Source organism: Desmodus rotundus, chromosome 8 (assembly GCF_022682495.2).
Source record: "Desmodus rotundus isolate HL8 chromosome 8, HLdesRot8A.1, whole genome shotgun sequence".
NCBI classification, from domain to species: domain Eukaryota; kingdom Metazoa; phylum Chordata; class Mammalia; order Chiroptera; family Phyllostomidae; genus Desmodus; species Desmodus rotundus.
Genome location: NC_071394.1, coordinates 96,715,858 through 96,731,279, shown reverse-complemented (window position 1 = coordinate 96,731,279; position 15,422 = coordinate 96,715,858). Strand labels below are relative to the sequence as shown.

The following is a 15,422-nucleotide window of genomic DNA, read 5'->3' as shown; positions in this document are numbered from 1 at the left end:
CCAGACAAGTAGGTCTAACTTGGCTGCTATGGGAGCAAGGGTGCTATGCTTATTAGAAAGTTGCCATATTCAGTAAAATTGGCAGAAATGCTGAGTTATTGGAGGAAGTACAGCTGTCCTGGAGGAAACCGATTCACTGGGGAAGTATCAGGAAGTCCAGCATAAGTGGCATCTAAAGGACAGCCACACTTTCATCCATTGGGAAATACCTGTACACTCACACTCACACTCACACACTCACACATTCACACACATAATGACAAACAGCTTCACCCTCCTAGACTTTCCCTTCCCTGCACTCACAAACACACACGTGGCTAGCGTACATTCTCTCAGTCAAAGTGGGAGCTTAGGGGAGACCTCGTGGCTGAATCAAATGCTGGTTAATGCTGTTGCTTTTATTGCACAAAGGTCTGAACATTTATTTTGAGATGAACACAGAACTTGGTATACTGCTGTTACAGTTTCATGCATTCTCTACAGTGCAGCTTCAGAGCTCAAGATCACTGCAGCACGCACATAAGAACCACACTCCAGAGGAGGGAAAAGGGGAAAACTGCAGATCCTTGTTCTCTTCAGTATCAGTAGACTAAAGGTACTTCACCATGACAGCAGTCGAGGAATCTCATGTGCTGGGCAAGGTGTGTTTTCAACAGCTGAACAGGTGTGACTGACAAGGGATCCAGGTGTGGATAAGTTCCTACTACCAAGAGTATTTGGGGGCAGGTATATACTCCTCAAATAGGCAGCACTGACTAAAGCAGGGGCATGCTTAGCACTGCATTTGAGCTAGGGTAAGCTACCAGGAGTCCTCAATGAGGAAAATCCGGGTTTCACAAGGAAGAATAAGACATGATGGCGCTGTTACAATAAGGCCACTAAACTCAGAGCAAACGATGACCTCAGAGGAAACTCTCATAACTAACTACAGGAAAGCAGCTCTCTCCTCTCTTATTTCAGGAGCTCCTCGCCGGTTAGGCTCTTGCCCTGAGACCTTCACATGGTCCTTTCTGAGCTGCACATCACTCAGCACAACAGAGCAGAGGAAGGGGCCACACAAGTCAAGGTCATGGGACATCACCACCAAACGTGGCTGACTGTTGTTGGCAAATGTCTCAGATGCCTCTCCCGGTTGGGCCGGGTGCCCACGTGTGTCTGGAGAGCTAATCTGAAAAGAGGCTGGCAAAGGACTTCCTCAAGCTCCTGATGGTCTCTGCTTTGGCTTCATCCTCATTGGCTGAAGACCGGAAGAAGGAGGACTCAGAGAAGCTGAAGGCATTTGTCAGGGACTGCGACTTGCTTGAAGATAAAAACCAGAGAGAATGTGAGAGGGTGGTGTTCCCAGCAAGGTAAGAAAGGACGATGACATGAGGATACACAACCGGAACCCCACTCCCACCCAAGGGAGACCACACTGACAGAAAGCCAGCAGTGGCTGTGCTACCAGGACCCTAAGAAGCTCCTGTGCTATTTTCTTCACCTTCATTGCTGCTAAAACAGAAAAGGATGGGGGCAGTGAGGGAGAGAGGAAGGAGAAAAAGGAAGAAGGGAAAAAAGAGAGAGAAGAAAAGGGAAAGAGGAAGAAGGGGTTACTCAAAGGATGTTTCTTTCATTTAATGCTAAAGGGCCAGCAGGCTGTTTCAGAGGCCCCAACTTGGTAAGTACTAGTCTAGGACTCACACCCTTCCCCTCTTATGAAGTGTAGCCACTAGGGGCCCATGGGTTCTTGCATTCTCTTTTCCATGAACTGTCAAGTAGTGGAGACAGCATCAGAAGATCTGGGTCAAAGTCTTGATTCTGCCAGTCACTTACTCTTGACCTTAGGCAAGCCATGTGCTTCTCTGGTATTTGGTTTCTTACTTGCATTATATAGAGGTTTAGTAAAATTATATAGAGCTTTTTATATTCTACTTTTTTCTTTGATTCTAAAAGAACCTTTTGGCTTGGCACGGACTCTAATGCTCAATTTACCTGTTCTTAAAATGGACGAAATCACCCTGTGCAGCCTTCCTCAGAGAAGCCCTACTGAGGTCTGGGCGGCTCCGGGTGTCCTGGGGCAAGGACACAGACGGCCCTCCGCATCCACGGATTCAACCAACCGTGGATCAAACTTATTTGAAAAACAATCCTAAAAAGTTCTAAAAACCAAACTTGAATTTGCCATAAGCCGAGCACTATGCTGAAGCCATGTGAATGAAAATATGTCAGCATGCCCTACTGTGGCCTATATGCAAATATAGATTATATGCAAACACCACGCCATTTTATATAAACAACTTGAATATCTTGGGATTTGAGTATCTGTAGGGGGTCCTGAAGCCAATCCCCTCCATGGATAGTGAGGGACAACTCAGGTAGTGTTCTAATGAAAAAACAAAACAAAACAAAAAACCATATCATACACATGTTAGGAACCGATTTATCCCTAGAGAAATAAGTGATTCAAAGGGAAAAACTGTGAAGGCAAGGAGGTCGAGGGGAGGCTCAGCCCAGCACTATATATAGAAGGGGACACGGGTCTGGTGTCTCCACTGGCCTGTCTTTTCTCACTCTGCTGTGTCTCTTTCCTGCTGGTTTCTGGTTCCAGAACTCTTCTCCCAGTGTGTTAAAACTCCCACTCTTACCCTACATTCAGGGTGAAACCCCAGAAACTTCATTCCACAGGAGTGTGAGCAGTTTTTCTCTTCCTGCAGTGACTGTGAACAGATGCCCTGCCTTTCATCAGGGCTGGGGATGAGCCCCAACAAGCTGGTCTCTGGGAGGCGTGGACTCCTTTGCTCGCACAGGCTGAGGGCACTGGGTATAAGCCTCCTTCATCAAAGTCTGGCTGTTTTCAACAACTTCAGCCCAGTGGCAGTGACAACCCCAAGATCTGCCCTCAAACTGGGGCCAAAGTTGGCTAAGGAGAAGGTAGGAGAGATTAAAAAGTCAGCATACAGAAAAAAATTGGGTTGAGGAGAGGTTATAGGGTATGTGAGATATGAAATGTGCCACTGGCCAGAGCTGGGGAGTTGGTGATACTCTCCTGGCATCTAGGACTGGAAGACCCAGAGAAAGTGGTCATCTGGACCACCTGAGTCCTAATCCTGGCTATGCCACTAATTAGCAAAGGGGTTTTTGCAAAAGAAAATTAATTGAATCTCTCTGAGCCATGTTTTCCCATCTATGCAACTGCTAGACAATCTCTAAGTGGCTGATTTAAACTCCAAAATTCTAAGCTCCCTTTTCTCCCTCTCTAAAGAGTCCCATCACTTTACTCTGAGAAGCACTGATGGATCTCTACTACTCCCCCAAGGCTAAGGCTGTCTGTGCAGACTGTGTGGGGAAATTGAAGAGAGCCATCTCTAGTTCTGGGGGAGAGGGTGGGACCGACCACCATCCACATCCAGGTGCAGTTCCTCCCAAGCACAGCGGTACTGTTTCCTAGGGGTCCTCAGTTCTTCCTCTGAAGCAGGACAATGTAATGGGGGTTTCTGGAGTTACTCCTGGGAATGAGGAATAGAGTTCCTCAGGGTCTCTATCTGGGCCCTTTTCTGATGACTGCACCAGAAACTGACCTCCTTCAGACAAAGCTGAAGGTAAAAAGTTGAAATGGATTTAACTACTTCCCCTTTTCCTTCTGGGCAACCCTGCTGATTGCACACCCTAAACTATGAGTCAGAGGCAGCAAACAGGATTTAATTTTTTTTTTTTTTTTTAGAGAGAGAGACACACACACAGAGAAAGAAAGAAAGTGAATGGAAAAAAAGGGTAGGAGATGGGATTTAAAGAAAAACACCCTAAGCTAATACAAGAGTAGGAAAATGGGTGGTAACTGCCTTATTGCCACTCCCCAGGAAGAAAAGGGAGGGTTTGAGCTTCTAGCTAGACCTTAGACTTTCACTTCCCTTTTTCCTATCCTCCCCAATCAACTCTAAACAGGCACCCAAGCACCCCCCCAAAAAACCCCAAAACCAAAACCCAAAAAAACCCCACAAAAATATCTGTGGAGGAGGAGGAAGAGGCCAGATTGAAGGTGCTTTCTCGCACCCCTGGAGCCCCAAGCCTGCAAGGAAGGGCAGGAAGAGGGGAGGGCAAGGAGCTGCTGAGTTGTCTCTTACTTGAGCTGTGGGTGAGGCTGGGGCTTCTGTGGTGGAGCAGCCAGGGGTGGCTGGGCCTCTGCCAGGGAGCTGCTGCTGGAGGGTGCATCTCCGTGGGTGGTGGGGCCGCCCAGCAGCTGAGGAGCCGAGAAGGAGGAAGAAGAGGAGGAGGAAGAGGAGGAAGGTGGCACTGATGGTCCTTGGGGGAGCCGACGTGGAGGCAGCACCTTGGCTGGGGGTTGCTTTCCTTGGGGTTGCCCAGGGCCCCCTAGGTTCAGTACAAGAAAAACTTCATAATTTAACCATATCAAAGGGTTTCCTTGTTAGAATCTAGGTCTCAAAGGGTGTGGTTAGTTAATTACTGAAAGGATTAGCTCTATGACAAGAAGCCACCAGAGGCTCTAAAGGGTTCCAGAGCTAGTCCCTGGCTACCCTCTACATTGCCATTACTTGCTTCTCCTCAGAGACACAGAACCTCAGTCACAGCAGAAGTCGGGAGGACAGAGAAGAAACCATGAGATGAGTGGCTTCAATCAGAGGTGAACTCCCCACAGAAGACCACCCAGACCAGAGGGACCTCACCCCTCTTCCCCAGAGGTTCCTCAGGTACATGCCAACCTGCCCCATACTAGACTAGGAGGTCTCAAGTTCCACACAGCAGACACAGTACAGGGCAGTGGAAAGAGCACTGGTCTGGGAATTAGAAAACCCAAGACATAGTCTATCAGTGACTCCTTTAGCAAATCAGCAAACTTCTCTGGGCCTCTGTGTTTCCAATCATAATACTGTTAAAGGCCGCCTACTTTTGGTTTTCTTTCAGGATGGTAGTATTTCAAAGATGATACTAGATGAGAAAGTTCTCCAAAACATTCTGTGCTTTACGATCATCGACGATCACTGACTTACACTGTTTTTATGAAACGCCTTCGTCCTGCTCTGAGCCTCCATGTATCTGATTTCCACACCTCACCCTACCAGGGCTTCATTTTAGCATTAGCTCATGCCCGTGACTATGGTAAACCTTTTGTTCCCAGGCACTCCTTTGCCTCTTACTATCATCCTTAGGGGCTCCTGTACCTTTCAGGTGAATATGATAAAATTCTCCAGAAATCCAACCCCCACTTTTCCCTGGAGATGTTGTGGGTACCACCTGACAAAGAAGACTCCCCTCTGTCCCCTAAGAGGACCAGGATACCATTCTCCCAGCATGAGACAGAAAACCATCTGGTGGCCTGGAAAGAAAAAAGGCCACCCTTTCTCTGGGGATTGATAGGCAGTAAGTGTGGTACCAACAGCTCTGATTTTGCTGAAGTGGATTACTACACTCAGAAGTCAAAAGATGCCCCCATCAGCACAGATGGACTAGTGGAAATGATGCATAATTTCCCTGGAAGGAAATTTCTCAGTCTGAATCTCAGAATCCACATCCATGGGCCTACTGGAAGGAGAGGGCTTACAGAAATTTAACAGAAGCTACAAGTTGTGTTGTAACTGTTTTCTAGAAAGACCAGAACACCATACCCTCCAGAGAGTCAGAACTCTGTGTCTCCACACTGTGTACTCATGACTGTCAGCCGGTGTCCCTACAGCATGGCACGAGCTCCACTTTATCCTCAATGATCGATTAATACAAGGATTGATTACACATAAATGAAAAAATAAATGGAATTTTGCATGTCTAAGAAGTTCCAGGTTCAAATTAGATAACTAGCAAAGATGACAGACTAGCAGATTATTTCATAGTAACCAGTTTTTGCCTCTTCCAAAGTTTGGTATCATTTGTATTAGCATTTTCTTGGAAAGTACTGCACATTGATAGCTTAGCATCTTGCACCAGAAGTCTGAGAGCTTTCCCACCTGTACAGAGATGCTTGAACAGCCAGAAACTTTACAACTTAACACTGAAGACAGATATAACTTTTCCTTTATTGCACATTAAGCTGTACAAGAGAGTCACAAAAGAGAGGTACTTCAATCACACTTCCAGCATTGGCTGAGGTTCTCCCAGCTGGATCAGTACAAAAAAAGGAGACAACATCAGAAAAGAAATGGGTACAAAACACCTCAGTGGCAATCCTATACTGTGATGTAGATGTTCCCCAGGCCAGAGTTGTCCCTTAGCATGCTGCCTGAGGGCACGTGACAGTCAGGTTAAGCTGTCTGCTTCTGTTTGGCAGTTTCTCCCCCTACTGAGAGACAGGATTGATACCACCCTAGAGCCTGACTGAATTCAAATGGCGACTTTGTATTTGTGGTTCATAAATGTCACATGAAAAGCACCTGGATGTTCACACTGAGAACATGCAGAGAAGCAACACCACCATCGGCTCACCACTTGGACAAAAGTATAAATAAATGTATTCCTCCATTCTGAGAAATGTTGCTTTATTCTTTTCTATCATTTGATCAGACTGGGAGGTATTTAAGGACCTGATTCTTATGCAACCCACCTGGAAGCGTGTAGATGCATATATGTATCTATTTACAGCAGATCGACGACCATTATCATCTAACGAAGGGATCACAGACAAGAACATTCACACTCAGTGCATTTCCCTGTAGCCTCAGAATTTACCAGCAACCAAAGGAGAAACAAGGGCAGTGCTCCTTGAGACATAAACCATGTTACATACTGTCAACACTAGTTATTCCTCAGACCTAGTAATCCGGAATGGTGGCGTGTCAGTGTAGAAGTGAGAGGGAATGTAAAAGTAGAGCCAGAAGCATTCCTTCTAAAAGCAAACTGCTGGCATGAACTTCCACAAACCGTGGTGCTAGAGGAGGCCACTTGGTGCCCATTCCCAGCCTGGCCAGGAGATGGCAAGATGAGGCACTGGACCCGAGGCCTGGTTTAATTAACTGCCTCATCACTGCCGAGGAACTGTGTGTTGGAGGAAAGAGAACAAACTGGTGAGGGTTCTTCAAGAGCCACAGCTGTGCAGCCTTTGCCCCAAACACACACACACACGGTAGTATCTGACACAGTTCTTCCCAGGAAAGATAAAGCTCTTTATTCTCTGGACTCCGGAGGGAGCTCATAACAGCTGAAAATTAAAGCAGGAGTCCACCTCAGAGTTCTATAGGCAGTGTCTGACTCAGGTGAAATGGGACAGTTAAAATTTGGTCTCATGTTATGATGCCTCGGGAGAGGCCAAAAGTAGAATGGCCGAATCCTTCCCAGACTTTCCGTAGCTCCCTGCAGTCTACGTCCAAAGTTGCTAAAGAATCATCTCTGTACACAGGTCAAGCTTTGGGGAATACAAAGCAGCCTCAGAAGCACACACATGGCCGATTCAGAAACAGCAACAAAGAAGAAACAACTTAGGCGACTGAGATCAACACAGAAAATACAAGTTCACTTTGATATTGCACATCAGCGGCCCCATTTTTTTTTTGTCTAATCTCATAGCTAATTAGTTAATAATAAAAACAAAGGGTACACTGGGATGTAAAATACAAAACACATTCTTGGAAATAGCTTGTTCTTTACATTTCATGTCATCACTAAAAACACAAGAGCTCTACAGGCACAGCCAGCCTATTCACAGGTATTGAAACTGCACCAAATTTTAGCAAATGGAGAAAAAGGTGGATGGCTTCAGATTCAACGGATGAAGCTATGAAAATTAGACCTTGAAAATCTCTTAAACTTCTATCTAGTTATTCTAGTCATGCAGAAAGAAAGCAAAAAGCACAGTTCATTGAAGATCCCAAGCACATTCATGGAGATTAAGCAGAGGTTCGGGGGTGGTTTACTCTAAGCCTGTGTGGGGGTGGGGGCATAAGGAGAGAAGTTGGGTTTTATTTTTGTAATCTTTGTTTCTCCCCTGTCCACCCCCTGGTCCTATTTCACCCCACATTTTATGTAATACTTTAAAAAATACTATCAAACCACCCAGAAGATAGAGTCACACTGGACTTGGGAGAGGCACAATTCTTTTGTACACTGTTGACAAACAGCCCTGGAATCACAAGTTTTACAGAGAAACATAAGTGAGCATTACAAGCACAAACAGGAACAGGTAAACAACCAGACAGAGGAGCTGACACTGCATAGGAAAAACACAGTCCAATCAGCATTGAAAGAACGCAGAAACGGCACCAAGGGGAGGGTCTGTTGCTCCCCTCCCCACTTTCCTTGCTTATTTGTTTTTGGCTTAAAATTTCTGCTTTGAAAAATTAACTACCAATCACTTTAAGAAGCTTGGACTTGCTTTGGCCCTACTGCAATGCCATTACAGTCGAGAATATACTGTAAACAACCTTGGGGGGCTGGCCGCTGAGGTGGGGTCTTGCTCGAGTCCGGATCCTTAAGTGTTCCACTCTGCAAGACAAAAATGCAAAAGAGATAAAAACAAAACTCCAAGCAGATTCCCAAGAGAAGCCCTGTGGCTCTGTAGTATGGCTGCAATGGGATCCAGTGGGATCTGGCCCAGAGGTTGCTGCTGTTCCAGAAATGCCTCAGAAATTTTTTCAGCCTCTGGGCTGTTGCTGGGACACAGGTGTAGGTGACCTGGGTCTTAGAACCAATCTAATACACAGTGTCTGAGACCTCCTCAACCCCCTTTTTCACTTCACTCCCTTTTAGACTTATAAGAAGCTTTGGGTCTTCCATCAGCATCTGGTTTCTTCTATGTGAGCTGCCTGACGTCCAGCTCCCCCTCATATTCACTGGCCCGGTTTCCTGAAGAAAAGGGAAGGATCAACACCAAACTCTAAGGAGCAGCCTGGGCTTTTAGTGACTCCAGGGACTAGAGTGGTGGGGGAGGTTGGATGGGGGGTGGGAAGGGCCCTGCATCAGGTGACTAGCCTAGACTTGGCTCATTCCTCCTGCAGAGTTAACTGCTGGGTGGGATCAGCTCTAGAGCTGACTCAGGGATCAGAGCCACTCTTTGGGCTGGCTAGAACTCCCACAGGGAGGGACTTGAAGGAGGGGACAGTTGTTTGTTTCCCAGAACTCTTCTTACCCAGAGGGAAGGAATATGATGTTAATGTTTGTAAAAGTGCTCAAGGCCAAGCTGTTTTCCCTCTCAAACAGCATCATCACATTTTACCCAACAACATGGCTCCACTCCCATGCTTCCTCTCCTCCCAGCTGTGATTCTGATTACGCCCTGACAGGATCAAAGATGCATGTGACTTCAGATTGTCTAACACTTGTATTAAAGGCAGTGAGCATTTGGAGCATGAATTCAGCAAAGGGGAAATGCTCTATAAAGCCTAAGGGCTGCCAAGTGTGCCGATGGTGATGTCAAAGAGGGAGCTTTTGAGGCAAGGCTGTGAAATGGGCTGAGAGTATGTTTTCAGCACTTTCCCTCTTCCTCTTTTAGTGCTGCTCACCCCTTGTGACATGCCCCGCCCCCAGCCCTACTCCCACAGTAAAACTGTTTCTCCTCCTGTTCCCCATTTCCCATGAAGCTTCTCATTCTGGCCATTCATCTGTCCTGCTTAGTAAGGCCCATTTTCAGCTCTACTATCAAGAGAGCATTAAGTGTTGCCCTTTCTAGTACCACGGTCTTTTAATAACAGTGTTGCCTAAAACTGTTCTACGAAGAGGATTTCCTATAGAAGGAGTCAGGGAACCTTTGAAATGTCCTTAATGCCACATCAGAGGGCACGCATTTTATCTATATCCCCAGTCTCTCACACATCACAGCGAGAACACCAATACTTCTTTCTCTTTCTTCTGAGCACTTTCATGGGATCCACAAGGCTTGGTCTGAGTCCTGGCACTGAAATACATACCCACGCCGAACAGGCCAGCTAGAGAGCCACTCCATCCAGTCAGCCATCAAGACCCATCACTGTTTCCCTCCTGGCATCTAAAGTTCACCATCTTTTCTTGACCAACCCTGATCAGGTCGATATCATTCCTTGAGCTTAGAATACTAGAATAGTCTTCTCATTCTTTAGTGTCTTCTCTCTCCAATATATCCTCTTGATAGCTACTTATTATCTTTCTAAACTCCTTTCCTAAAATTGTCAACTTAGCACTCTACATAATTTGTAGCTAACACTATATATGCTTGGTAACTGATGGACACCCCTATGCCGTATTTATCTTAAACTTCACAACAGCCCTATCAGGTGGATACTATTATCAACATTCTTAATTCTAGATAAGGAAACTGAGGCATATTTAAGTCAGGTAATTTGTCCAGGGTCATACAGTGGTGGCTAAATGTAACCAGGAAGTGAGCCCTGACAGTCTGATGCTCACCTGTTCTTCTCATTGCTTACAGAATAGCATCCGCATTGTTCAGGCTGACACCAGGAACTTTCTTCAGCATGGTTAGAACTGACCCTTCTGGTCTTCTCTCTCCCTCATGTCCTAAATACACCTGCTCCTACCAGGCCTGATCCCTACCTGTTTATTGTCTAGTCTAGGCCACTCCATAGTTTACGGTGAGTACCCTCCACAAATACATTTTTTCCTTTTCTACCAGTCCAATCCTACACACCCTTAGGTCTAAGTCAAGTTCTACCCCATGCATGAAATTTCCCCTTCTGACTGCCCCTTTTGACTGTCATCTTCTCTCTGGAATCTGGTAACAGCACTTGGGAGACTCATACTACTGAGGAGGGCATTCGCAGTGCTGCCTTGTTGTCCTAAAGACTGGGATGGTGCTACCAAGAAGAACGTCAGATCTTTGAGGGCATGGACTACGTGTCTGCATCTTCTCATGAATTCCTATCAAATCCAGTGCCTATTCTTTTCCAAAGAAAAATTGGGATATTTGGCCTGGGATATGGGAGTTATTTATTAAAATGTTAAAATAGAATTGGGGATATTTTGGAATATTCCAGACTATCATCATTTTACCAACACTCAGGCACAGAGCTGAGCATGTAAGAGGTCCTCAGTAAATGCTCGTTAAATACATGAGCATGCAACAACGACTGCAAGGAAAATCCCAAATGGAGCAGAATGTAAGTCTTTTAAGAGAAAAATGTTGTTAAATCCTATCTGTTAAACCACGTTTTATTTGGTATCAACTCTAGGGAGCAGCTCTGAGAATGGTCAGGTTAAGAAATTAAACTTGAGTCCTGCTGCAGGTACCCATATACCAGGCACAGCAGGTAAAGTCCAAACAACCCTCAAAGATCTTGGCAGTTACTGCTTCCATCGGGACTGTCTGACCCAGCCAAATCTGGGACATGTCCGGCCCAGCAGTTCTTTCCCATTGTGATCTTTATTTTAACCTGGCTGCCAACTGGATCAGGAGTCAGGGGCCAGGATAGAGTGTTTAAGAATGAGAGCACAGGAAACCAGGTTCCCTTTTTTACCTGGGTTCCTAACATGCTTTGATAAGGCTGGATATTAACCCCACCCCCAACATACATACACACACAAAGCAGTCGAGGTCTACTTTAAGACTGGGTAGTAGATTGACTGAGGAATTAGGTTTTCAGATTAGGCAGACCTTGGGTGAAATCTAAACTTGTCACTTACTAGCTTTGTGACCTTGGGCAAGTTATTTTGCTCCTCTGCACCTGCCTTTCTTCAAAAGGTTTTTGAGATATAAAGTGAGATTGATTCTCTGTATGTCTACCTAGATATCTATAACTCCCTGGTCCCAGCAGTTGCTAAATAAAATATTTACAACAGCTGCTGGGATGGTAATATTGATGAGGCCTTTTCCTCGGAAGCTCCATTGTTTCCTAGGTCTCACTCCCGTGATGGAATATCCCCTAAAACGTGCTCCCATTCCTGGGCGTCAAAGAACTTTACTCTGTTGTAATGATGTTATAGACCCCTCTAGGTAACTTGACAAGCCCTCAGTGCCATGGCCTCATTGCCTGAGAGGGATATTCAGATGAAGGACAGCAAAATTCACATACTTTGTGGAACCACTAGACTGGCTCTTGCCAGTCCGCTTCCCCAGGGCTTCACCCTGTGCCACTGACGGCTGCCAATGAATCACCTTGTACATTGGTCGAAAACATTTTAAGATGTTCTCCCAGAGAGTTGTTATTTTCAGAGACAGTTATGGAATATCATAGAGTATGAGGGCAGAACCAGGGCCAATGGATAGTAGTTCCAGAAGGGTAGACTTTCACTTATCGGAAGAACTTTCTATAGTAAAAATAGTGCAAGAGGCTGTCTTGGGAAATGGGTGTGTTCGTGTAGAAGCTAGAGAATTACCTGACAAAGATATTGCAGAGAATATTTTTTCATTATGAGATAGAGTAGAGGAATACCACAGTTCCTTCCAACCATGAGAATCTATGATTCCAGGAAACCCTTTACAATCCCTTATGTAAAGCTCTAATGGGAGAACTGCAGACACTCACAAGGTGAACTGACCATGGTAGGAATACTGTGAAGCCTGGCCTCAGCTCTCCTCAGCCACAGAATTATACAAATATGATACTCAAGGATGAACTGAGCCTTTAAGTTCCTTCCAAAAGCTTCAAGGGAAGCTCCCAGAGGTAGTCCTTTGGGCTGGAGCCTGGGAATATGCCTTGGCTACCCTTGTCTGGGCGCCTAGGGAGCTTCTCCTGTCCTCGGGTCCACTGAAGTCATAGACTGAAGACTTCCCAGGGGCAACAGGAGGTGAAAGGAGAGTCCCCTAGGACTGTCCCTTGCCAGGCTGAGACACTAGAGGTTCCGCCCACAAGCCATCCATCTGCTGGGACTGAGGGCCTAATTCCCTGTGGGATTTGGCTACCACGAGATCTATGTCCGGTCACCAAGAGCTGTGTGGGATGCCAAATTCCACAGAAGTCTGGCCACTCTGGCGTCACTGCCAAAGTCTGGCCTATAGCCAGCCCATAGCAGAAACTCACGGCCAGACTGAGCTGCAGTTTCCCTTAGGAAGTTGGGTTGACTTAAACAGGTGAGAATGTGAAGCCCAACACTTGTGCCCAGCTGCACACAAAAAAGAAGGGGGAACAAATGGCCTTATAGTAGCATAAAGAAAAAACCCCAGTAACCCTGGGCTCACAGGGTATCAGTTTGTAACGCTGCTGCCATAGATCTGATGCAACTGGAGGTGCATCAGTGTCTCAAAAAGGGGAGATCACAGGACCATGGCTCTTTTGGCTGATAAGACTCAAAAAAGAGCACTGCAACCAGTTATGGGCACCTCTTTTAAGGGGGATTTGAGTGGAATAAAATGGATACATGGAGCAGATAAGATGGTGAGAAATGCGGAAATGACATCTGTCCTGATACGACTTTGGTGTTACTTAATCTCTGAGTCTCAGTTTCCCAAACAGGCTGATTGGAAAGATTAAATGAGGTAACTATGAAAGCATTTAGGACTGACTTAGACAGATGTACAAGGTCTAAATAAGGGCAAAGGTTGGCTTGGGTAGTAGAGAGCCTTCTGGTATTAAGAGGTATTTAAGCAGGGCCAGGACAATCTCTGGTCAGAGATGCTATGTAATTGCAGGCAGATGACTTCTACAGGCTCTTTTGGCTCTGGGCTTCCATTAACCCTTTCATGAATTTTTCAGTTCTTTAGGTGTCTGAGAAATGAGACAGGCCCTTAACAGCTGCAGAGTCTTGGGCCCAGAAAGATCCCAGGTCTGCTGGGGCTGAGCAGGCACAGGCTTTGAGGGGCTTGGCGAGGAGAATGTGCTGCTGCACTCCATCAAAAGGTGACTGAGCTGGTCTCCTGTTACGCTGAATCTACCGGGCTTTAGTGATGAGAGAAGCCAGGGAGGAGACATGGGAGAGCTGGTGAAACTCAGAGACTCCTCCAGGTTGGCAGGTTTAGCACTCTGTTGTCAGGAGGAGGAGAGAAAGGGTTTTCCTTACATAGGGTCAAAAGGCCCAGCTCTATCCATTCTTACCATCCCCTGTACTCTGGTAGAAGCATCAAAAGGGCACCAGAAGAGCTGGGAACCAGAAGATCCAGCTTTCCTGCTAATAAGCTGTATGACCTTGGATAAGTCATTTGCATTATCTTTGCTGACCAGTAAAACAGAGATAGAAATACCAGCCCAAACCATCTCACCTAGGGTGAGTGGCTCAAAATAATGGCTGTGCTTTGTAAACTGTAAAGTACTAGGCAAAGCAATTATATAAGCGAGCAATATCACTATTATTTAAATAATAATATCAATCCAAAGGAATGAATCTCTAGTGGAAGGATTTCATGAATCAGTGGAGAGGATATTGTTAGGTGGCTTCCTGTCACCTGGTACATAGCAGTTCAGTATGTATCACCGATTGCTCCCAGCAAGGTCTCTGAAGATACAGAAAAGTCATTTCAGAAACAGTAAATATTAGTCTCAGAAGAGACTGAAAACGAAATCACTGGTCTGATAGAGAAACCCATGATGCAGATTTGTAGGTTTTTGTCAAAGACACCTTTAATTTGTCATCCTGTGGCATTCAGCAGACAAGCTGGGAGATGTGAGCTCCTATCTGAGGTCCCAGCAGGATGGAAAGCTGAGGAAGGAAAGACATTAAGTGATTCAACTCTTGAGAGCTGTTGGCCTGAGTCCAGCTGCCCCCACCAAGGAGGAAGGCCTTGCTCAGCATATCTGAGACAGGAAATTAGGAAAGGGTCTCAGGGTCTGGCCCCAGGAAAGAGGCCAGGCCAAACTCCTTGCTGGACACACCACAGAACTATTCTGATCAACTCCCCCAGGCCCTGTTCCCCTGGTCTCGGACCCTAGGGGGAATGAGGCAGCAGGAAGGAATGTGGTCAAGAGGTTGTAGGTTCAGTCAGAGCAAGGGGAACAGCATGTTTTCAGGCACCTTAAGATCGTTCTGAGATCACCTCTGCAGCCACCAATGCCCATCTTTCTTCCTCTGAAAGGATGGTTGAGCTCCCCCTCTTTCTTTTGTGAGGGAAATGGCTGTTCTGAGGGCAGAGCTCATCTCCTGGTCTGGGCTCTCTCATAACCAGTGATTTCCTATAGACACAAGAAATGTCCCAAGTGGGCAGTCCACGAGACCTATGGGAGCACTGAAAGCCAAGTCACCCAAGGTCAGAATGTCAACTTCAAGTGATTAAATATGTCCTTAAAATGTTACAACAGCTCCAAAATAGTTGGTTTCTCTTAATAGTCTGTTAAGGGATCTAGTCACTAGTGACTTTATCTGAACCTGCCTCAAATCTGCTCACATTTTCAGTTTATACTCACTGGGGAACAAATTCTCTAAAACCAGTCCTGCTGTGGGAAGCAGGAAGGCCCTTCATTTGTCCTCAATTTACTTCTTCTAAGCTAAGTGAAGCTCTCTTAGTCCCATGTTTGGGATCTGAATTGTGTCTCCTCCCTAACTGCATGGCCCTTTAGACTGCAACGAAACCACCTTCTCAGTCTTGGTCTCCTTGCACTCAAGAAACCTCATCTTTTCAAGCCTTTGTGGCTGGAAAGATGCGG

At 46.0% G+C, this 15,422-nt stretch overlaps 1 protein-coding gene across 1 annotated transcript in view; it reads right to left on the bottom strand.

Moving 5' to 3' along the window:
- Window positions 1-396: 396 nt before the first annotated feature.
- The window catches only part of SYN2 (synapsin II), a 202,674-nt gene continuing 187,648 nt past the window's right edge, over window positions 397-15,422 (bottom strand). The window contains exons 11-13 of the mRNA XM_053929697.1: window positions 8,343-8,403; window positions 4,101-4,347; window positions 397-1,299 (exon numbers count right to left, since the gene is read on the bottom strand). Of these exons, the coding sequence (XP_053785672.1) occupies window positions 1,164-1,299; window positions 4,101-4,347; window positions 8,343-8,403 (444 nt within the window). The 3' untranslated portion in view covers window positions 397-1,163. The remainder of the gene's footprint in view (window positions 1,300-4,100; window positions 4,348-8,342; window positions 8,404-15,422) is intronic.